The following is a 25,771-nucleotide window of genomic DNA, read 5'->3' on the forward strand; positions in this document are numbered from 1 at the left end:
ATCAATGGCTCCATGTCTAGTTGGCAGCCGGTGTCAAGTGGAGTGCCCCGGGGTCGGTCCTGGGGCCGGTTTTGTTCAATATCTTCATAAATGATCTGGAGGATGGTGTGGATTGCACTCTCAGCAAATTTGCGGATGATACTAAACTGGGAGGAGTGGTAGATACGCTGGAGGGCAGGGATAGGATACAGAGGGACCTAGACAAATTGGAGGATTGGGCCAAAAGAAATCTGATGAGGTTCAATAAGGATAAGTGCAGGGTCCTGCACTTAGGACAGAAGAACCCAATGCACAGCTACAGACTAGGGACCGAATGGGTAGGCAGCAGTTCTGCGGAAAAGGACCTAGGGGTGACAGTGGACGAGAAGCTGGATATGAGTCAGCAGTGTGCCCTTGTTGCCAAGAAGGCCAATGGCATTTTGGGATGTATAAGTAGGGGCATTGCGAGCAGATCAAGGGACATGATCGTTCCCCTCTATTCGACATTGGTGAAGCCTCATCTGGAGTACTGTGTCCAGTTTTGGGCCCCACACTACTAGAAGGATGTGGATAAATTGGAAAGAGTCCAGCGAAGGGCAACAAAAATTATTAGGGGTCTGGAACGCATGACTTATGAGGAGAGGCTGAGGGAACTGGGATTGTTTAGTCTGCAGAAGAGAAGAATGAGGGGGGATTTGATAGCTGCTTTCAACTACCTGAGAGGTGGTTGCAGAGAGGATGGTTCTAGACTATTCTCAATGGTAGAAGAGGACAGGACAAGGAGTAATGGTCTCAAGTTGCAGTGGGGGAGGTTTAGGTTGGATATTAGGAAAAACTTTTTCACTAGGAAGGTGGTGAAACACTGGAATGCGTTGCCTAGGGAGGTGGTGGAATCTCCTTCCTCAGAAGTTTTTAAGGTCAGGCTTGACAAAGCCCTGGCTGGGATGATTTAATTGGGGATTGGTCCTGCTTTTGAGCAGGGGGTTGGACTAGATGACCTCCTGAGGTCCCTTCCAACCCTGATATTCTATGATTCTATGATTCTAAGTGGTGCCAAAAAAATCTGGTGGTAAAGTCCAGAGATAATTTCCTTGTAAGAATAATTAGATGCTGATTTGCAGATGGTGATTTGCATAGAATAAGTTATAAAATTGGAATTTCCATTATCAATATTAAAATACCTTGCTGAGTATAAACTGCACCTTGTTTACACATCTGTATTAAAGTACGTATTCTACACATATACACAGTATATACACACAACCCAAAATTTTGATTGCACTGAGCAACAGATGCTGTTCATCTCTCGCTCTCTAATAACCAGTGTTGTCAATAAAGTTTGGCTTCTACAAGCTGAAGACATTATCATTACTCAGAATGATCTGGAAGCAATCCTAAAGTCATGACAAAGTAAATTGTGTTTCACCGTATTTTTTTTTCCCTCTGGCTGTGAGAACACACAGATCAATACTCTTCAGCATGAGAATTCCACAGTGAAATTTTCATTTGTTACAAACAGCAACAAAAAGGCCCTAAGCAAGCCCTGTCACTTTCGGTTTAGGAGGAAATGCACTAATAAACTCTTACCCCTGGGTCATCTTTGACAATGGGCAATACTATGCCAGCTCTTATTAAAGGTAATTCATATCAGTGGCCCAAAAATTTCCTTTAAAATTACCGTCTTTTGTATCCATGTAGCAGGTTGTCAGCTTTAAAGTGCCACTGAGATATAGGACCTGTCATTATGGTTAATTTTCAGCACAGTTTTAACACCAGGGTAGCTGACCCCCAAGGGTATGTTTTTGGCTAACAAGATTTATTTGGTGGTTATCCAGACAAACAAGAAAATATATTACGGTATATTGTTTTTCAAATATAACAGTGAGCAACAAATCCTGTACACTCATTTCTTATTCTGATGTTCAACAGACCAATGCATTGGTAGAAAAACTGTTAGAGCATTTAAAGGATTTAAGTAAAATAGAAGAAAATAGCTAACATTCTTCAGCTTCTAACTCTAGAAAGTGCAATATATACTTCTAAAAACCTGAACTTTTAAAATGGTAAAATCTATATATATATAAACTGTCTGTATTGACTAGATTGCTACTTATCATCAAGCTAAGATTAGGTCATAAAACTGAGTTTTACTCTGGACTTCAGTATTGTAACTTGAGTTTTCCAAAACTTTTTTAAAACTATTTTACTTTACTGTTTTCTTGCACTGGAAAGAACTAAAAACCATCAGTCATTTCTTGGGCAAATATATTTGAATGTTTTAGTTTCTTAGTTATATCAAAAATTAGTTTTCATGTTGTAACAGGACTAATTTTATCACAATAAAAAAAGGAAATTATATAGTGATCCACAAGAAGAAATATGACTAACTACTGTACAAAACAGCAGATAACATTACTGAAGCCTATGGCTGTTCAGCAAGGAAGTGGCACGGCCCAATTAATGATGGTTTTTGTAATAATATTTTGCACTTCTCAATCACCTTTCACCTGGGAGTCTCAAAGCACATTAAAAAATATTCATTAAGCCTCACTGCAAATGTGAGAGTAGGTAATTGAACAGTTGAGTAAAGATAGCCACAGAGAGGTTAAATGACTTGCCCCAGACCACATAGCAAGTGAGTTGCGAAGCTGGGAACTGAACCCAGTAGTCTTGACTCCCAGTCCTGTGTTCTCATGACTAGACCAAGTGCCTCCTTATCTCCCACAACCCCAAATTACAAACTCTAAGCCACTGCCAGACTTGGTAAGCCTAAGTACACCAACAAGGTCACTTAAAGTCAGGAAACAGGGTCACAACAAACAACTGAAACAGAAAATTCACATCCCTTCCTTCTGGGTCATCAAGCTTAATTAAAACATAACCATCCCGCTCCCCAAGCATAAGCCATGATTGCATTGCATCAGGCTGCCACACTTCTGAGTGAACTGAAATTCATTTAAAGTGTTTGGTGTTGGGGGTTGAACAAATATACCATTGCTTCTCCCCATCCCACAAATAGCTCGAGAGCAAAATCTCAATAAACACTCCTAGCCCTCGGACAGGTGAACAATTGAGAAAATTTTTGTATACCGGAATCTTTCAGTTCACAGAGAAATCTACTATTTTCTGTACCACTAGGCTGCCTAAGGCAAAAACGTTTAGAAGTAAAAATTAACTTATTACAGTAGATACTTTCATATCTGTAAAATTACTTGTTAAATGTTAATCAGTATTCATCTCAACCAATACTATCTAGAAGATAGTGGAAAGGAATATGGTATTTTACATGCATTGCATTATTAGGACTTTTTATAGAATTCCATTCTATGGAAAGCACTTGTCAGAAACAAGGCTGTCAAAACTTTATAGCCACATTTATTAGTTTTATTTTATGAGGATTTCTGTAATTTTATAGTGCTATCCGTTGGCTAAATAAAAATGTAAATATGATGCACTGATGTTAAGAGTATTTAATTTAATAAAATGAAAACATTTGCAACTTTACCTCTCACAATAAGTTGAGCAAAATTGGACACTCCAGAGCCTCTCTCTGACTGAGTTACACAGCGATATAAATCCTGATCAGTTTTTGTCACCTCTCGCAACTTGAAGGTAGCAGCAAATCTTCTGTGATTGATATTTTTAGTTTGGGCGACTGGAATATCTTCTCCATTCCGTCTCTATAAATAAGAGAAAACAATGCAAAAATATCGTATAAGAGTGTTTTTCTTCTTGACAAAGACATAAAAGTACCAACAAATATATTTTAAAACATCCAAACACATTTCGCCATGCTGAGTTTTCCATGATGGAAGGGTCTAGCAAAGAGTTTCCCCTCTAGAGCTGGGAAGCATTCAGAGTCTTCCACCCCTCCCAGGGTATATCTATGCTACAATTAAAAACCCATGGTTGGCCCGTGCCAGCTGACACAGGCTCTTGACAGCTCATGCAGGCTCATGGGGCTTGGACTAAGGATCCCGGAGCTCTGGGACCCTCCCACCTTGCAGGTCCTAGAGCCTGGTCTCCAGCCCAAGCCCAGACATTTACATTGCAATAAAACAGTCCCTTAGCCCAAGCCCAAGTCAGCTGGAACAGGTTTTTAATTGCAGTGTAGACATACCCCAAGAGGCCAAGCACGCCACATCCACCTTGCATTGCTCAGTAATGGAAACTATTCACAGGACAGCCTAGCGTTCCAAGAAGCAGCACTGAATTGTGAGAGTTGCATCACTGGGACAGCTTACTAAACTTTGTAAAGTTAAAACCAATTTATCAGTCCATTGTAAACAAAAGTTCTCCAAAAACTTATACACAGAGTTGCTGGATTTTCAACAACTTTCTGGATACTGGTTTTGCCCTTTTATGCTAGTTCTTATGCACCAGGCACCCACTTCCTGAAATTGTACTGCCTGACTTCAATTGCCTTCCAACTAGAGCTGGTTGAAAAAAAGTTGAAAAAAAATGGAAAACAAGAATTTTTCATAACACGTTTATTGATTTTCGAACTTTTGAAAAACGTCAAAACGTCAACTTCATTTCTGAATATTAACAAATTTCAAATCACTTCCATGGGTGAGAAAAAACTGCAAAATTTTCAGTGAATATTTGTGTTCCATCTCCCCACCCCCAATGAAAATTAAATTTTAAATTTCATTGAAAACTCAAAAGTTTAAAAAATTTGACTAGCTCTAGCTCCAGCAGGGATGTTACCATCTCTTTCCCACAGACAGCATCCCCCTCCTAGTACAAGTGGATGCAGCTGTTTCTGAAACTGTGAGCATCATTTCTTATTCATCAACAGAGGCAATTATCTGTCCTGCAGCAGCGTTGCCTGCTCCTATCAAATCCCCATCTCAGGTAGAAATCTACAACTTCCCAATCAACCCCAGAAATAAGAAATATCACCCAAAACTTAAACTCAGAATCTGAGCACGAAGCAATATTGCCGGACCATAAAGGCAGCAAATTGGAATTTAATAAAATTAAAGCCTCTGGCAAAAAAAAAAAAAAAATGGGAAAGGAAATGAGTCAAATCTGCATATGTATGTTTTCTGGGCTACTGGCATGTACTAGATCATTTCATTTTACATCTAACATTTATAGTCTTAGTATGGGGTTTAGGTTCTCTATAAAGAGCTGCCCTCTCCTGATGAAAAAACATACTGCTATAAATTAGCCAGCTGTTCGTGTTGTCTCAGACTCACTGTAAAACTATTCATTTTTAACCATTAACACATTGAAACATGAATCTTAGTTTTTTCTGCCTTAAAGCAGTCAAAATGCACCATTTCCCACACCCCATTACAACCTTGTCTGAAAGCTACCATTTATATACTCCTGACAGATTTCCGCTCCCTTCAATCCAAGAAAATTCTGGTATGAAGACCATTCCATCATCTTTATCAACAGTAATTTTATTGGACTGACTCTCCCTTATTTCATGATAAAAGTTTATATTGAGAAGACCAATTTAATTTCCTTTTCTCCTGTTATGTCAGAGATGGCATTGAGTCAACTGTGAAACCTCCAACTACCCCACAAGCATGGCTCAGATTGCAGAAGAAAACTAGGAAATATCGCCAAATGAAACAGAAAAAAATGCATCTCCAGCAGAAGAGAGAACTCTGATCTGAAATACTACAAAAATGTACTCAGATACCTCCCCTTTTTAAAACCACCATCACTAAAATTAACACAACTCTCAAATATCCATTTCTGATATGATAGTTATCTGAAATTGTATCATGGTAAGAGCACAGGACTGGGTGTCAGGAAAGCTGGATTCTATTGCCAATTCTGTGGCTGACTCACTGGATGACCTTTGGTACATCATAGGTTCTTTGTGACTCAGTTTTCCCATCTGTAAAATGTGGAGAATACCTACCTCACAAAGGTGAAGTTACGCTTGGTTTGCTAATGTTTTCAAAGGGACCGGCAGATGGAAGGCATCATTGAAATGCAAACGATCAACAGTATTATTAAAGTTTACAATACAGAACAGCTGTTACACACTTAAAGACTTCACGTTCCACTACTACTCAAGCTACAGTAAAAGCACTATATAATACGTATCTGTTTCCTCCTCTTAGCTAGCTCATTACATTTGAAAGCAAGATTCTCGAGCTATTTACTCAGTTTAAATCACAGACTTAAAATGAATGTGTTGATAGTCTACACACTAAAATTATTTTTAAGTCACAAGATCCAAGCTTTATATTAATTAAAATAAATAAATTACACTGCAGTTTCCTTCATTTCTACTTGTCTAAGCTTCCTTACAGTCTATGTTCTGATCATCAGCCCAGAGAAAAGGAAGGTGAAGGAAAATCATATTCTTTCATAGCACACACACACACACACACACACTTGTCAGCCATTTGTTAAAATACACTAAAGATGACAAAAGTATAGATTATGTTGACTAAAAGACTGAAATTTTGAACTATGGTATTACAGAAGACTGCAAGGCAACTCAGCTAATTCAATGAGTCTATTCCTGCAAAGTGTTGGATGGCAGTAGAAGAGGAAAAATAAAAGGATTTAACATTTGTTGTTAAAATATGTTTTTAAAAAGTGTTCTTTACCTTTCCATGAATGTTATTTATTTCTCCAGCAGAAGGATTTTACTGCAAAATACAACTGATTAATCCTCCTTTTTAAAAAAACCCTAAATATAGGTTTCTGAAAAATGCAATGCATTTTTGCTTCAAAAGTAGAATTTCCATACATTAAGGCATTTCCTTCATTTTGACTCCAATGTTTTTAAATACTAATGCTCCAAACTCTCATTCTCCTTGACAGTGAAGTACTTTACATAGCCTGTACTGTAAAACAAATTATTCTCCAAATGTTACAACTCCCTTACTAAAGCTGCACTGCATGCTCAATGTAGAAAAATACAATTAACTGGGCTCCTAATTTTAAATTGAATAATGAACCACTTTAAAACAGTTATGGAATTGCCTCACTATCAATACACAGAAATTTAATTAGCTTAAACTTATTTACTGTTCACAACGAAACCTAGAATTGTCTTTGCTGACTGCATTAATTATCGCTCCCTTATCTTCCAGGATTTAGAATGTTTTGAGAATGGCTGGTATCTGTCTCCTTTATACAGTTCCTTTAGGCCTTCACTGTGCTTCAGATCTCTAAAACAGGATCCTCATAACAGTATTAAAGTCAAATTACCAACTCAAAATGTGCCCATTTAAATTATCTTTGAAAATGTTCCCCTGAGCTTTAAGCTCAGGCAACCTAAAAACTACAGGCTCCTGTTGTATGCACAGTGCCATAGACTATGGAACCCTTGACAGACCCTCCATTCCTGAAGATTTTTTTTTAAGGTATACTACTACTTTTTACTAACAATTATTTATTAATTATTGTTTGTATGGCAGGAGCACACAGGACCAAGACCACATTGCACTGGGCACTGAACACACAAACTACAAAAAGACAGTCCCTGCCCTACAACTTACAATCTAGGTATAAGAGAAAACAGGTGACTATAGACCAATGTTTCTCAAACTGGGGGTCCCAACCCAAAAGGAGACTGCAAGGCTACTGTGGGGGGGGGGGGGTCACAAGATCAGAGCCATAACCAGGACAAGGCGAGCAGGGCAGCCGCCCAGAGTGCAAAGCTGGGGTAGAAAAATGCCAGGAAACAAATGGTAGGGGTAGAGCCCTGCAGCAGGCATGGTATTGCCAGACTTAATTCTGCGCTGCTCCTGGTGGCAACGTTGCCTTCAAAGCTGGGAGCCAGGTCAGCAGCAGCCATGCTCCTGCCGCCCAGCTCTGAAGCCAGCGCAGCAGCTGAGCAGAAGGGTAGCAATACCATAGTAATTTTTGGTTTCAGAGTAACAGCCGTGTTAGTCTGTATTCGCAAAAAGAAAAGGAGTACTGGTGGCACCTTAGAGACTAACCAATTTATTTGAGCATGAGCTTTCGTGAGCTACAGCTCACTTCATCGGAAGCATGCATTCTATCACTCTTGTTGGGGGGGGTGGGGGGGGGAAGAGGGTCACAGTCTGAAATATTTTCAAAGGGTGGCCCAGCAAAAAAAAGTTTGAGAACCCCTGCTGTAGACAGCCTGGGGGAGCACAAAGAAACAATAAGATTATATTGGTCAGCATGATAGGCTCCGGTGCCAGTACACCAGCAGCCTAACTGTTGTCGGGATCACATCAAAAGAGTTTAAGGACAGTTTTGAAGGAGGAGAGTGTGGTGACTTTGTTGCTGTTTATGGGTAACTCCTCCCAAGCATGAGGAGCAACATCTGAGAAAGCACAAAGACCTCTGTTTGAAAATTTAAGAAGTGGACTACAAAGGCCAGCACCACTGGCAGATCAGAGGCAGGAGTTGACATCTTGATAGCATATAAGACATGATAAGGACCGTGCAGATAGGCTGTGAATGGCCTTCAAAGTGAAGACAAGTAGCTTACTTTTGGTGATAAAGGAGGAGGAGCCAGTGGAGGTATACAAAGAGAGGGTGACCTGGTCAAAACAATGGGCTAGGGAAATGATCTTTGGAACAAAATTTTGAATGAATAAAAGAGGGGCAAAATTGCATTTATTGAGACCAGAGAAGAGAATGTTGCAGTAAATGAGACATAAGATAATGGCAGGCTGGATGAAAGTTAGAATTACATTGGAGTTAAAAGAATTAAAACGTGTAATTTGCTCAAATTTAATTGAAGGAGGATTTTGATAGGTTGAAACATTCTCTGAATGTTACTTTTCTTCAGTATGAGTGCAGTGAATGCAGCTTCTCCAGTAGGTGTGCAAAGTCTATCCCCATGTATATCTGTCTATATTTTTAAATAATTTTAACCACCAATAAACTCAACACTGCAACCAGAAAGTGATCTCCCACTTAGAAAATAAAAGTTGAAGCAAATACCCTGGCTTCACCTTAGCACTGGGACACCATTAACCAGTCACAGTGTTCAGATGATTTGAAATGATCTCTTAATTGAACTGTTCTTTTTTATGTAAGGGCTCTTAAAAGGGCAAAAGGAAAAACAGCAGTGCTCCCTGCTCATTAGAAGGTCCACGGTAGCTATATTGTTTCAATTTATGTGCCGCTCACTCTGAACAGAGCTCGAAAACTCTGCTCAATTAGGTTTTAGAAACTCAATTTAAAATTATTGTGGATTTATGCTAATAAGGATTGGCTGCACCATGCACTCTTCCTGATTCTTTTACTCATCTGCTGTATGATTTGATAACCTTGGATCACTCACTTCGGAGGGGTCACAAGCAGTAATGCCACATGCTCTAAGCTAGCATTTTTCTCCTTTTCTGAAAATAATAGTGGACGTAGCAAAGAACTACATGCCATAAGCAGCTGATTAAAAAATATGCAACTATCTTACAGCACTTGATAACTACTCCAGAGCTGCAGGCACTCGTATCACAGTGTTCTATAAATTTTGGGACCATTTCTAGATCTTGATAGTTAAACCACTTTATATGCCATATACTTTTTCTTTAAGTTAATGGAAGCATATAATCATCTTTAACACTACAGCTTTTAAACTGCTTTTAAGTTGGACAACAGACTCTATCCTAAAACACAAAAATCTGTGATGAGATGCCAATTATTCTCTTCTCCCTCTCCTGGGAGAAGTCAAACCATGTCTGGGGAGTTTGTATTGTTACTCCTTTTGACCTGAGCATTTAGCCAAAAATTCAGGATCTTGAGGGTTGTTCCAGTTGGGAGGAGACACTGGTGATGGAGTCAGATTTTTTTTTTTTTAAATGTAATTCTGTTTATTTACAACACAGCAGGACTCAAACAGCATGAGATAGGTTTCAGAGTAACAGCCGAGTTAGTCTGTATTCGCAAAAAGAAAAGGAGTACCTGTGGCACCTTAGAGACTAACCAATTTATTTGAGCATAAGCTTTCGTGAGCTACAGCTCATAGTGTCTTTGCTCACAGTTCCAAGCCCCTTTCCCGTCAACAATTAGCCCCCAAGCTCTTTCTCTTAGCTTTTCTCATGTCCACATTCCCAGTGCCTCTTCTGGGTCCCAGGCTTCCTTTCTGCCGTCTCTGGTATTTTTCTGACTTCTCTCTCTCACTCCCCAATCTGACACTAAAACCACACTCACCAAAGCCCCTCTGCTCACTGAGTTCAAATTCCTGAGCAGCCTGATGTGTCTTTGCTTTGGGTGGTCACATGTCCCTGTGTTTTGGCTAGAGGTTGTCACAGAACTGTCTGGGCTCCTTCTGCTGGCAACTCACCAGATATATGTCCCATTGAAACCCCGGGAGTTTTAAACCTCCATAATCTGAACAGTGTCCAGGCACTATTCCTGTCTTGCAGTCTGTAGACTTGCTTTTGGAATGCAGTCCCTCTCTCTAGCATCCCCTCCTGAAAACTGTGATCACATGGCCCAGGTGCCTAGCAGCTGGACTCAGGGCTGGCTCCTCAGATACCTCCCGTAGTTTAAAACACACACCCTCTCCCAGAATCCCATTGAAAGTGTGAGCCTTTTGGATAACAGTTTCACCTTCTCAGAGGGCATGGGGTAAGTACAGCATGTAAAATAAGAAGTACCAGAATGCTCAGGCAGCTCTTGCAGCAGCAGGTGCCCAGCAGGAGCAGCGCCAGGACTTGGCCTTGGGCAGCCAGCACAGCAGCAGCTCCGAGTGCTGCAGCCCATTCTGCTCTTTGTATGACCAGAGCAGGAGCCTAATAGCCCTGGCTACCATCTGTGTCACTCTGCCAGACGGGACAAATAGTGGTTTAGGTCCTGCCTCTCTCCCACTGGGCAGCTCTGGAGAGGAGCTGAAGCATGGTACGCCCCGAGTTCCACATCCCACCAGCGGCTGGCTCTAACCCAGCAGTGCCTTCCATCAAGCTGCCACAGCTGGCCAGTCCCTTCTTCCTGAAGCTGCTGGGCAAGAACAGCTGCTCATTTATTGCCCTGCCATGGCCCATCTCCCAGGATGACTAAAAGATCAAGCCACTAATGCAGTCAGGGGAGAGAGGCAGTTCCGCTTCACCACCACTGAGGGGAGGCCAAACGGGTCTGGGGGTGCAACTTCTAAAAAAAGAAAGCACCAGGAACCTGTTCCACCTCCCAGAAAAAAACATAGAACAGCATTGCAGAACGTTCCAACATGACTTGAGTGCTGACGTTATTGCTCTTTACTTAAGTATGAGAAATACAAAGAAGGTACAGATCATATAGAAAACAACAAACATCATGCAGCCAATGCCCCTCACTCTAGCTCTGGGAGTCCTTTGGGGACATCTGTGTTCGGGTATGGAGTGTCCCCCAGCCTCATAAGGCTTGTGCAACAACTTCTGTCATCTTGAGCAGGTGAAAATGGCTGAAGAGAGTGAAGAGATCAGATCCTTAGTCAGGTGACCTCCTGGTCAGTCCCAAGAGGTGCCCTTATTGCTAGGCAACCTCTCCCCTGAAAAATACAGTAAAATTCTTCTTGTTGTGAATCAGTCCGTTATCTAGGATATTTGTATTTCAATAGACCCTGCAGTACACCTTGGAATTTTCAGCCCAACATGGAGGTAAAGAGACTACTGGGAACACAAGCTCTCACACTCAACATGGAGTTTGCAGTCTGATAAAAACACATACTGAGAGTTCACAATCTCCCACAGAATTAATAAATTGTACAAACAGATTTCCAAATCTTCACAAATGCACTTATTATTTCAGGAACCTGATTCCATAAAAGAACTTAGTGGATTCTTACAACTATCTCAAATGAAATTTCAGTGAGGTTAAAGCCAACCCACAACAGTGTCATGCAACCAAACCAAAACCCTACATCCAAACACCCCCAAATTTTGGGAAAGTTCCAATCTGGATTTGAAATGGAATGTCTTGAAGGCATGTATATGATAAATGGAGCCTACAAATTATTTTATTTTAGCTTGGCTGATATTATACAGAAATCAAAGATGAAAAAAATACATAACCAAGTATACCATCAAGTCCACCCATGCCAATGCACAGTTATGTCCCTTCTAGTTTGAAATCATTGATGCAATAAGTCTCCTTTCACTTCTACTGGGAGACAAGTCCACGGACCTCACCCATCAATAAACTGTATAGAATTTAATAGGAGTGAAACCTATATATTCTATAAACCAGTAGAATTTAATAACTTCTTTCCTGATCATATTTAATAGTTATTTTATATAATTTCATAGCAAGTATATAATTTTTCTATAAAATTCTGTAAAAAACTCTGCACTCCTTTAAACTCCATGATTTTCCCAAATGGGCAACGGATATCAGGAATTTTTGTCTTGATAGCCAGTTTAAGGTTTTCTTTGCTCTGTTTCATACCATCATTCTGAGTCATCAGTTCAGACAATCCGGCACAATTATACGCCTTTCTTGATGGTTACATCCTTGAAACTAAGTAGGTAATTTCAGCCCAACTACTGCTAATCATTATCAGCTCCCCCTAGATTCCAATTTCAGCCCCCTTGGCACATAAAATATATATAAAATGATGGAGTCTAAATTAGCTGGTGCCACTCAAGAAAGAGATTTTGGCGTCATTGTGGCTCGTTCTCTGAAAATATCCACTCAATGTGCAGCTGCAGTCAACAAAGCAAACGGGGATGTTGGGAATCATTAAGAAAGGAATAGATAATAAGTCAGAAAATATCATATTGCCTCTTTATAAATCCATGGTACGCTAACATCTTGAAAACTAAATGCAGATGTAGTCGCTCCATCTGAAAAAAGATATATTGGACTTGAAAAAGGTTCAGAAAAAGGTAACAAAAATTATTAGAGGTATGGAATGGCTGCAGTATAAGGAGAGATTAATAAGACTGGGACTTTTCAGCTTGGAAAAGAGACGACTAAGGAGGGATATGATAGAGATCTATAAAATCATGACAGGTGTGGAGAAAGTAAATAAGGAAGTGTTATTTACTCCATTTCATAACACAAGAACTAGGGGCTCCCAAATGAAAATTAATAGGCAGCAGGTTTAAAGCAAGCAAAAGGAAGTATTTTTTCACACAACGCACAGTCAATCTGTGGAATTCCTTGCCAGACGATGTTGTGAAGGCCAAGACTATAACAGGGTTCAAAAAAGAACTAGATAAGTTCATGGAGGATAGGTTCATCAATGGCTATTAGCCAGGATAGGCAGGGATGGAGTCCCTAGCCTCTGTTTGCCAGAAGCTGGGAATGGGCAACAGGGGATTGATCACTTAATGATTACCTGTTCTGTTCATTCCATCTGGGGTACCTTGCATTGGCCACTGTTGGAAGACAGGATACTGGATTGGATGGACCTTTGATCTGACCCAGTATGGCCGTTCTTATAATTGCCCTCCTCCACGGGGCAGCTGCCCCATCACTTCTGAAAAGATAGGCCATCCCCAGAGAGCAAGACATTCTGCAGAGGTTACAGTAGCAGCATTGAGAGGTGGGTGGTTGGAGATCACATCTCTGGAAGCACCATCTCTGTGGTAAAAAGGATTGAAGAACTTGGACACAGTACAGTCCAACACTTCCACATCCCTGTTCAATTTGGAAAAAGATACAACTGCTGGAGGGTGGAGGTGAGATGAAAGGAAAACATTCTGAACATCAATAACAGGGAAGGTTGGCTTTAGAGAGGGGACAGGGTGGTAGCAGATAGTTTGGGGAAATGAAACAAAAAATCCTCAAAGGGAAAAATGCAACTGACTAGTTTTGTACTTTTAACATTTTCCTAATATTTCCACTATGTGCATCTGACGAAGTGGGTATTCACCCACAAAAGCTTATGCTCCAATACGTCTGTTAGTCTATAAGGTTTAACATGGCTACCCCTCTGATACTTAACACCATGCAAGGCACTGCATCAACCTGATGAAGAAACTTGCACAAGTACAGACAGATGATATCTTCCTTTCCAAACGCAAACAGATGCACATCATACCAAACGGACTGAAGGTGAAAAATCCATTGCTAACTACATACTGCACAGACCACAGTGAGAGATTATGCCACACACTATCAAAGAAACGGAGGAACCACCTGATCAGCATCCTATACAGGAAACAAGAAAACATCAAAAGAGCTCTCTAACCTAGAGATTCTCATAAATAACCAATCTTCCATACAAACAGACTTGACTAAAATAAGACAGGAGATCTACATTACACACTTCACCTTTCTACAAAGGAAAAACGACCGTTAGCTGTCTAAAATCTACCTGCCACATGTGGCCACAACAGTGGTACCCCTAACTCACCCAGCAATATCGTCAATCTATCCAGCTACACACTCAGACCGGCAGAAGAGTCTGTCCTATCTCGGGGACTCTCTTTCTGCCCCGCCACCCCCACAAACATGATACAGTTCTGCGGTGATCTGAAAGCCTACTTTCGCCATCTCCGGCTCAAAGAATACTTTCAAGATAATACTGAACAGCACACTGATTTTCAGATACCCTCCCACCAACAGCACAAGAAGAAGAACTCCACATGGACTCCTCCAGAGGGTCGAAATGACAGTCTGGACTTATAAACAGGATGCTTCCGCCGATGTGCACAGGCAGAAATTGTGGAAAAACAGTATCACTTGCCTCATAACCTAAGTCATGTAGAACACAATGTCATCCACAGCCTCAGAAACAATCCTGACATTATAATCAAAGAGGCTGATAAAGGAGGTGCTGTTGTCATCATGAACAGGTCTGACTACCAAAGGAGGCTGCCAGACAACCCTCCAATTCTACAGGCCAAATTCTACAGGCTATTTTCCTCAGATCCCACTGAGAAATACACTAAGAAACTGCACAATCTACTCAGGACACTCCCTACACTAACACAGGAACAAATAAACATACCCTTAGAACCCTGACCAGAGTTATTCCATCTACTGCCCAAGATCCACAAACCTGGAAATTCTGGACTCCCCATCATCTCGTGCATTGGCACTCTCACTGAAGGACTGTCTGGATATGTGGACTCTCTACTCAAACCCTATGCCACCAGCACTCTCAGCTATCTCTGTGACACCACTGATTTCCTGAGAAAACTACAATGCATTGGTGATCTTCCAGAAAACATCATCCTAGCCACCATGGATGTAGAGGCTCTCTACACAAACATCCCCCACACAGATGGAATACAAGCTGTCAGGAACAGTATCCCTGATGATGCCACAGCACAACTGGTTGCTGAGCTCTGTGACTTTATCCTCACACACAATTATTTCAAATTTGATGACAATATATACCTCCAGACCAGTGGCACCACTATGGGCACCCGCATGGCCCCACAGTATGCCAACATTTTTATGGCTGACCTGGAACAACGCTTCTTCAGCTCTCGTCCACTCACGCCCCTTCTCTACCTGTGCTACATTGAGGACAGCTTCATCATCTGGACCCATGGGAAGGAAACCCTGGAAGAATTCCACCACGATTTCAATAGCTTCCACCCCACCATCAACCTCAGCCTGGACCAATCTACACAGGAGGTCCACTTCCTAGACACCACCGTGCAAATAAGTGATGGTCACGTTAACACCACCCTATACCGAAAACCCACCAACCACTATGCCTACCTTCATGCCTCCAGCTTCCATCCACGACACAACACACAATCCATTGTCTACAGCCAAGCGCTGAGGTACAACCGCATTTGCTCCAACCCTTCAGACAGAGACCAACACCTACAAGATATTCACCAAGCATTCTCGAAACTACAATACCCACACAAGGAAATAAGGAAACAGATCAGCAGAGCCAGACGTGTACCCAGAAGCCTCCTGCTGCAAGACAAGCCCAAGAAAGAAACCAACAGAACTCCACTGGCCATCACATACAGTCCTCAGCTAAAACCTCTCCAATGCATCATCAGTGATCTACAACCCATCCTGGACAATGATGCCCCACTTTCACAGGCCTTGGGAGGCAGGCCAGCCCTCGCCCACACACAACTCGCCAACCTGAAGCATATTCTCACCAGCAACTACACACCGCACCATAGTAATTCTAACCCAGGAACCAATCCATGCAACAAACCACGATGCCAACTCTGCCCACATATCTACACCAGCGACACCATCACTGGTTCATTCACCTGCACATCCACCAATGTAATATACACCATCAAGTGCCAGCAATGCCACTCTACTATGTACATGGGCCAAACTGGACAGTCCCTACGTAAAAGGATAAATGGACACACAAATCAGCTATTCCAAATGGCAATAGACAAAAACCTGTAGGAGAACACTTCAACCTCCCTGGACACACAATAGCAGATTTAAAGGTAGCCAACCTGCAGCAAAAAAACTTCAGGACCAGACTTCAAAGAGAAACTGCTGAGCTTCAGTTCATTTGCAAATTTGACACCAACAGCTCAGGATTAAACAAAGACTGTGAATGGCTAGCCAACTACAAAAGCAAATTCTCCTCCTTTGGTGTTCACACCTCAACTGCTAGAAGAGGGCCTCATCCTCCCTGATTGAACTAACCTCATTATCCCTAGCCCGATTCTTGCTTGCATATTTATACCTGCCTCTGGAAATTTCCACTACATGCATCCAACGAAGAGGGTATTCACCCACGAAAGCTTATGCTCCAATACGTCTGTTAGTCTATAAGGTGCCACAGGACTCTGCCACTTTTACAGACCCAGACTAACACGGCTACCCCTCTGATCCTTATATGTTGCCTTTCTAGCACTATTTTGTCTTTTCTTCATAGACTGTAAAGCTCTTCGGTAGAGGGAACTTTTTACATTGTATGCTTGTACAGCGCTCAGGACAATGAGGCCCCAATCCAACAAGGGCCTTTGGGATGATGATGTTGTTGTTATACTTTAGCAAGGCTATCTATAAAAAAAACAACAACAACTGGTGAGCAGAAATTTCAAGACTTTTAATGAATCTTCTCTCATAAATAAGTGCTTTCAGCATATATGTTTTGCTTTAATATTGATTTAAATATTGTTTGGATCACAATCAATAAAGTGAAGGAGATATTTGTGTTACCACTTTTGACCTACGTGGTGAGCCTAAGTTCTGGGCCATGCAGGTGTTTCCTCTGGGATGGGAAATTGATGATGGGGTCAGGTACCTTTGATACAGATAAAGAACGTACAAAGCCCTTGTCTCTCCGAACACAGGAAGAACCAAACAGGATGTGTAATTTCTTTGCTCATAGCTCCAAACCCTTTCAAACAGCTCTCCCTCTAGGCTTTTCTCAGGGGCACACATTGTCTGTCTGTTTGCTCCTTCTCTATCTGTAGGATTTCTCCCGCTTCTCTAATCGCCCCCCCCCACACACACACACACACACTAACACAGCTCTTCTCCCATAAAGTTCAAACAACTGATCTTTCAGGAGGACAGAGATTTATAGTAAACCAATGGAAGGCCCAGCTTCTCAACAAAACAAAACAGTTCAGCAAGAGCATGGCCACTCCTTATCAGCATAGCCATTAAGCTACGTTTAATAAAGCTAATGACTCTGATTCTCCACTACATCCGAAGGGCACTCAGATGCTATGGCAAAGGGAGTGGGCCACTTTCCTGATTCAGAGTCACCGGGCCTGGCTCAACCACTTACATCACTGGTTTAAAGGCCTTCGGGGATTCAGAGTAGCAGCCGTGTTAGTCTATATTCGCAAAAAGAAAAGGAGTACTAGTGGCACCTTAGAGGCTAACCAATTTATTTGAGCATAAGCTTTCGTGAGCTACAGCTCACTTCATCGGATGCATTCAGTGGAAAATACAGTGAGGAGATTTATATACACACAGAACATGAAAAAATGGGTGTTATTATACACACTGTAAGGAGAGTGATCACTTAAGACGAGCTATTACTGGCAGGAGAGCGGGGGGGGGGGGGACCTTTTGTAATGATAATCAAGGTGGGCCATTTCCAGCAGTTAACAGGAACGTCCAAGGAGCAGTGGGGGCTGGGGAAAATAGTTTTACTTGTGTAATGACACATCCACTCCCAGTCTCTATTCAAACCTAAGTTAATTGTATCCAGTTTGCAAATTAATTCCAATTCGAGTCTACTCAACAATCAATCAACAATGAAACTCAAATTTTCTTCTAATGGGCAGTTGGGATGAATTACACATACCATGACCAATGGACAATGAGGTAAGGAAGTTCACAAGGGTGTGTTTCTATAAACTACATCTTGATTTAATCTGGCTAATTCACATAAGTTTAAACCACATAAAACCTGAGTACTCCCTTCAAGTTACCACACACCAGGAAGTATGCAAGGCAAAATTCAAAGTTATGATAACACAATTCTTATGACAGTTTAATAGGAAACTACAAAATGGCAGCAGGAGAAAGAAGGGACCATAACACATTATACATGGTCAATGATCCGACTCTGAGCATGATAATCAGCAGCGAATCTGACAGTGAATCCCCAAGAAGAGCATATACAGTGGTCCAATGTTAGTTGGAATAAGACATCCCTAGGGAGCACCTACATAGATGACAACTGCAAGCACTATAGTGCAGACTAAATGACTGTTAGCTACTGAACATTAGAAGACCTAGTTAAGTGAGGCAGAATTAAATTCAAACCAGGAGGAATATAGCATTTGGTGTAGTTGAAAGGTAAAATAACTAAGACATTCAAGCCAAGGATCCAGGGGGAGATTGGTATTTGTCTGAGAGGCTACTCAAATGTTGGGTGGGGGCAGGAGCTTTGTTCAGGTTTAAATGACAGACAGCATCAAAGATGGAATGTATAGTGACACAAGGGATTTTAAAAACCACACACCATGAAACAGACTGGGATTAGTAGGAAAATATGAAATGTGGTATTATGAATTCAGACTAATACTGTATTTTCAGTGGCTAATGTTACTATATAGCAGTAGTATAGGAGTCAATAATGTGTGATACCACAGAATAAATGAGAAACACTAACAAGTCTTCAGGAACATGTTTAGGGATATCGGCAGGCTTCCCTTAGTAGAACAGTTCTTCAGAATATAGCATTCATCAGCCCACCCTTAACTGAAGAATTCAAAGATAAGGGGAAAAGGCTAAGAGCACAGATAACAAAAATAAGATGTTTAAAGATAAATCCTACTTTCCGTGTTTCCATATTCTTTCACTTCCCTTTCAAAAGCATCATTACTCCGGAAAAGAGTGGTCAGTAACCAAGAAAGCTGGGGAGACTAAAGGTAGAATGGAAAACTTCAGTGTGCATATTAAGAACGGTGGGAATGGGCATGTCTCCTATCTGACAGAAATTAGTTAAGAAATTAAAAACTACTGTGTAGAGAGGAAAACCAGGAGCAGACCACGAACAATCAGGAAAACTGGAAAAGGAACTTTCTTCACAAAGTCTGCAGTAGAAGGAGACATCTACTGAAGAATGACGTAATATTTAGAAGGGGAATGTATTGCAAGTGCCAGCTAATTTGCAGAACTGGGTCTGAAGGACAGCAGCAACATCCTGAAGCATGTTTCACTAGGCTACTGTGTGCCAGTGTGAAAGTGAACAAGAAGAGACATTAAATGCTTTCAAGACAGGAAAATATTCGTGGTAGTGGAAAACCACATCAAAGGGACTTTTGCCAATTAACTTTCTAACAAGAGAAAAAAATAAAGCAGCAAGAAATCTTTAAAAGCAATTTTCTATAACAGCAGTACACTAAGGAATACAGTAATAATGGACTGGAAGGCAGAAGCTCAGTTTTCCAGCAGAAAAGTAACCTTCGCTAATTAAGATCAGGTTGTGTTCCTTGTCTGGTAAAGTAAACAGTTATGACAGGGCTGCCTGTTCGACTAGGAAAGCCAATCTGAACACTGATACATGGCCTGAAGAGTAGGAATTTGTGAGATGGAAGAAGATGAAGCTACTCTGTCTTATAACAGGGAATTAATTTCTTTTCAAGCAATTTGCAGAACACTCAGTACCAAGAATAACAGCAATCAATACGCTGAGTAAAGACAGATACAAATCATTGTCAGAAGCTGAATGAGGCTGAGCACATAATTATTAATATCTGCGTTCAAGGAAAAGGAGATAAAAAAACCTATGCTGAACTCTCTTAAGCAGTAACAGCAACAGGTGGACAGTATTGGTAAGCTGCAGAAGCCTGTTACTTCCCTGGGGTACGAGTATTCATATGGCAACCTTTGCAGAGAACATACCACTCTCAAGGATCTCTGCTGAAGTTCATCATTAAACTTTTTGTTTTTGTTTTTTCACTCAAAATATTTTTTTCTTTAACACCTCAGAATGATAAGTAGCATCTTCACGAGTTAGACAACCCTTCATAAATTAGACAAAAAATAAAGTATTAACAAACTTGATGAGTGGCTGTCAAATAAAAATGGCAGAGAATCTAGATTTTGGTTCTACAATGCCACATATTTTAGGGAATGAGTATCAACAGCTGCCCCTATGTGTCTCAACATACTGAATGTTCTTTAGGACATCTACCAGTCCAGGGTCGTATGAAACACTAGGCAAAACAACAGATGCTTTGTAGCATCATTAGGAAGCTTATTCCATTCCAATTTAACCTGCACTGATCGCAGGGTGCCATAGGTCAGTATTAAAATAAAATATGAAGCCCATCTCAGGAAAGTCATTCTGTAGGGGGCAGAAAAATGATTTCAAGTACACAATAGCAAATCTTTCAGTCTACCCCCCTCCCCTCCAACCCCCCACCCATTTAAACAAAGTAAAATCTCTTAAAATGTAATGCTGTCTCAAATTTAAATGTAAAGTTATATTAGAAAGGCTATAGAAGTATAGTGTGGGATCAGAAACATAAAAAAGAAACTGATAATTAATAACTGGCCTAAATAAAGCTAAATTAACCATAGTCATGTATTATCTTCTGGAGACAAAATTTGCCAAGTATTTGAGCATGGCCTATTTTTTTCTGGAGTTCCTACTCCTCCCTGACAACTCTCTGCTTCCTGTTGCCTCTTGCTTTCAATTTCGGGCACTTCTTTCCTCTGTATGGAACACTCTCTCCGTACTTTCAAGTATGTTGTCACAACTGACACTCTCCACCTGCTATCCCAGAAGCATAACTTGTAAAGTTTTTTCTCAGCTCTGGGTTTCTTGCATGCCAGTGGTATGTTGCTTCCAGGCGACAGGCCAATCAGCTAAAAGTACAATGTTACTTGGATATGCCTGAAGTGTGGAGCTCTGTAAAGGAATCTTCCAAGATATGTGTACATGCAGCATGGTGGGGAGGATACTAGAAGAGAGAAGATGGGTCAGATTGGTAAATGCCCTGTGGGAAGTGAAGGTTGTTTCAAACCATGTTCAGTGGCAATGGTACTAAAAACTGAGAGTGAGATGGTAAACAAAGCATTGTGAGTTATGGTATACACATTTTCCAAAAAGGATAACATCATGTGGTCAGCTGTTTGAGTCTTGCCAAGTCAACTGCACAGTTAGCCCCTCACTTGATAACACCACTGTTTTCACAGCAATTTGCATAATGCCTCCTAATTTCACTTTTGCAAAGATTACTTTCAGGCAATTGCTTTAATTATCTGTTACTCCACAAGGAATGACATTTTCCTCTGGCTGAGGGAAGAGATGTATCACACTGCGTTAATGCTGATGAGACTCTCCAAGGGTGAAACCATGCGCTGACTTGCCAGGCTTGGCAAGCAAACTGAGGAGGCAGTTAGCCAGCACCTCGTGCTGTTGCTGACAGATTGGCCCAATTGCCAGTGCTTTGAAGGCAATCTGCACAGGATTGCCAGTCACACTTTAAACTTCTAAACACATGCAATAGAGTTTCTAATCTGAGATTCATCAAAGCAAATGGTATCACCCAAGACCATGGCAAAACACACTGAACTGCAAAGTTAAGACAAGCTTCTCTGCCCAATCCAATGAGGTGTTAATGCCAAGCTCAGCAATGATGGATGGACTCATTAGTGTTTCAGTTATCTCCAACTGAACCTGGAGCCAAGGCATATGGTTTAACAGATGTTCCAGCAAACGGCTCTATTCTCTGTTCCTCATAGATGTTCAGTTATACTGGCCATTGATAAGAGACTGTAAAATCTGATTGGCTATATGGGAGTCACAATTGCTCCCAACTCAAAATGCAGCCTGCTTCTGGTGAAGAAAAACAAAACCCAGCACCCACAAACCTATTCCTCTGATATCCTTATTGGATTAAAGGAACAAGTAATATTCAAAGCATGTAAATGTCATCTTCCTATCCATTCTGACTAGCCATATGAAGTCAGTCTACCTCTACATTGTACTTGCTTAGTACTACACTGAAGCATCTAATGCACGAACCACACTTCTCCATGCTGAGGGTGAGGGAACGGGGACAAACTTGTAATGCTATTTTGACCATTTAAACTCTCATTATTATAAGTTCTCTTTGGAAGAAAAAAAAAATCAGTGCTTAGCATGTTCTCTGAATCAATAATTGCCTTTGCTCTGCCTATTTTCTTGGATACCTAACATTTAGCAGTGTCCAGAGAACAGGCACAATGCACAGCTAAGCACTTGGGTTTGCTTGCTATTTATTAGCATAGGTCCACTGGTGTGCATGGTACTTTACACCCCAAAATAAATAAATACAATACAAATATAAAGATCTCCACCCAAGGGGGCTTCCATATTAACATAACAAAGACAACAATTCAAGATGAACAGAGGAGTGAGGCAAAAAGAATAGTAAACAATGAAAAGGAAATATTGCATCTGGAAGAAAGTCACTTTTAACTTATTACATTAAAAAAATACACAGACACTAGAACAGAAGTGGGTAGTGTCAGAGTGTACAACTGGCCGTACTTTTATGATTCTCCATGGTTAATATGCATTAAGCATAAAATTAAACACAGATGTGTACACCTCTGGACTCCTTCAACCAAGGAATTTCAACATGTGCTGGTCTTAACTTTCACAAAAAGACAGACAACTTAGTGTGCATACAGGTTGCCAATTTTGGTTAGTCGTCTTCCTGGAGGTTTCACCCCATGACAATCTTTAATTAAAGGTTGAATCTTTAAATCCTGGAGACTCCTGGACAATCCTGGAGGGTTGGCAACCCCGTATGTGTGATTAATGACATTACACTAGGAGAGGGCCTATAGTATATAACCATAGCTGGAAATAAGCTCAGCAAGAAAATAAGAACCAACCTGAACATTAGTGCTAGTTCTCTGAACATTTCTGCCTCCAGGCTGGGGTATTAAATTGCCATCTCAGTTTTGAATAATCACATCTCTGAGTCCAGAAACTCTAGCGGCTATAGTGGCCCCAGCTACCACTGAATCCAAATAAGTGTCTTGCAAGCCTGTGAGGCCCTGCAGTGGGAACTTTGGCGGTGGCAGGAGGGACAGAATGTCTGTTATTTTTACCTGTAACAGTATCTTAAGGGAAATGGGGAAAGGTGGACAGAGAAGAAACATCTCAAGAATTCAGATATATGTGAGAAAGCTTTACACAAGCATCCATATTTTGGAATGCTCAACTAAAACAAAAATGTACAAACCTTTGATGTTCTCCTACTGTATTTGTTTATAATTATGGGCAAGTTAAAGTATTTATTTCTGTAAATAAAAAGAATAGCCATGGTACTGTAATAACTGTGTGTTGCACACTTGCTGAGGAAGGAAGAGGTGCAATTTTGAAAGCTGTTTCTCTCTCATATCCCCATATTTAACATTCAATATTCTCACAATGTGGTACTGAACCAGCTAAGGCTCTTTATCTAGTCCAGTGGTCCCCAAACTACGGGGCCAACTGTGCAGTAATGGAGGGGGCAGCAGACAGATTCCATTATTGGTAGGGGGGGTGCGACAGGAAAAGTTTGGGGCACCACTGATCTAGTCAGATAGCTATCTGCTTTATATTAATGCAGCTGCCATCTTTCCAAGCACTTTTGTTCTCCGCATTACTTATCTTTCAGTGCCAAAATCCTGTTTCTCCCAACCTCAGTCCAATGCAACTGTGAAATTGAAAAAAAGAAAAAACAAGTGCTATCTGATTAAAAAAAATAAAGTGTGAGATCCAAAAAAGGTCCATCTCAAGACCAGTCCTTACTCGTCTTTCTGTAATGCTCACAAAAATCTGAGTCTGTGAAAAGCCTTTGGATCTTACAGCATTATATATATGCATATAATAAGGGGTTTGGTGTATTGGAACACACTACCTATACTCATGATTTTATATTCATACAAGTGTACACACTTAAAATTATATATATACATACATACATATACACATATGCAACAACAAATATCATACAGTGACATGCACATAATGCACAATTTCTAACACCTCTGATTTCTGAAGTTATAAAAATAAGCCTTTCTAAAATACAGCATTACTGTTTGTGCTACTGTCGTTGATCATACCACTAGCTCCGTCCCACAAAATAAATAAATAAAAATGATTTGCCTAATTTCACTGAAGGAGATGGGAAAGAGTGAAAGGGCAGAGGGGGTTCTGCTGTTTCTTTTTAAAGTTCTTTATTTATTTTAATCCTTCACTTAGAAATACCCAAAGAACTGGAAGAGACAGTCATTACTTTCTTTAAATAACCCCACGGCTGCAAAACTACTACTCTATAGCTTCAATGTAACCAAACAGGATCTTTGTGTCAGAGAGCATTTCTGGCATGAACAGCCCCAGTCTCCCCAAATGTCATTTCATATCATTACATCTCATGTAGAATGCCTTATTCGAAATTTTCAAAAGGGAAGATCTTTTCACATTCAACTATTATGACAAAAAAAGTTCTTCTTCTTATTATTATTATATTATTATTTTAAACATAGCATGCTATTAAAGCATCTCTCTTCACACCCTAGCTGGCCTTGCTGCTCTAAGAGAAGACGCATTCCTGGAATGCTTCTGCTCCAGGCCCTCAAAAACAATTATTTAGGCATTTGATTTGATCTGTTGGTGGTTTTCTTCTTAGTACTGAAACTTTAGAATCTAAGTTTGCTAGTTTGGACAAAGGGTATATGTGGACCTTTACCAAGTCACACACTTGTACACTCCATGTGGTCCGTATCCCACCTTTACACCAGTTTCAAGGAAAATGGGTCAAACTGATGTTTGCTCAAAACTATGCACAGCAAGATTGATAACCAGCAATGTTTTCCAAACAGTGAAGAAAGTATTTTGACAGGTAAAATTAATGATTAGCATGGCCGTGCTGGGGAAACAGAGCAAAGATTTGAATGATGAGAAAGGAAGATATGGGGCGGTGAGGAAATGGTGACAGAACTAGTGGAGTTTAAAGTAAAATACGAGTAGAGTTCTGCATTTGAAAAATTGAGGTGACTTCTATCAAACAGCCATTTTTATAGCAAGGTCGCAAAGCACTTTATAAACATTAACAAAGAAAGTTATTTGAAGGGCAAAAGACCCTTCTAGTCCCAAGATGTCAGCCAACAAATGAAAGGATATTCTTAGCATTTTATAAGATAAGAAAGTATCCACTTCTGTGATCTACCCAGTAAAATCTATGAACTGGGTGAAGAGAGAACAAATGTTTTCAAAGCAGTTTTGGCTGCTAACTGGCTTTCTTGCAGGGAAAAGAAAAGTTATAAGGGATAATCAATCAAAGTTATCTTACTTGGAGGACAGAGTGGTATGGAAAAATTCCAGTTGGCTCTCACTGTCAGGCCTTGTTGAGCAATTATCTGTGCTGAAAGTGGCGCTTTACATTGTTTCTTTATACTCTCATTGTTATAACCTTATCTGTCATAAAATAATCAAGGTTAATTTAATTTAACTTTGCCAAATTGGGCACATAAAACACACAATGCTCAGAAATTGAACTGCTCT

At 40.6% G+C, this 25,771-nt stretch overlaps 1 protein-coding gene across 9 annotated transcripts in view; it reads right to left on the minus strand.

Annotated features, from left to right (window-relative positions):
* Positions 1 to 25,771, minus strand: part of PTPRK (protein tyrosine phosphatase receptor type K) — a 583,649-nt gene that overhangs the window by 276,646 nt on the left and 281,232 nt on the right. For all 9 annotated transcript variants that reach the window (XM_073337267.1, XM_073337266.1, XM_073337264.1 and 6 more), the window contains one exon: positions 3,485 to 3,659. In XM_073337267.1, the coding sequence (XP_073193368.1) occupies positions 3,485 to 3,659 (175 nt within the window). The remainder of the gene's footprint in view (positions 1 to 3,484; positions 3,660 to 25,771) is intronic.

The sequence above is a fragment of the Lepidochelys kempii genome, chromosome 3 (assembly GCF_965140265.1).
Source record: "Lepidochelys kempii isolate rLepKem1 chromosome 3, rLepKem1.hap2, whole genome shotgun sequence".
Taxonomy (NCBI): domain Eukaryota; kingdom Metazoa; phylum Chordata; order Testudines; family Cheloniidae; genus Lepidochelys; species Lepidochelys kempii.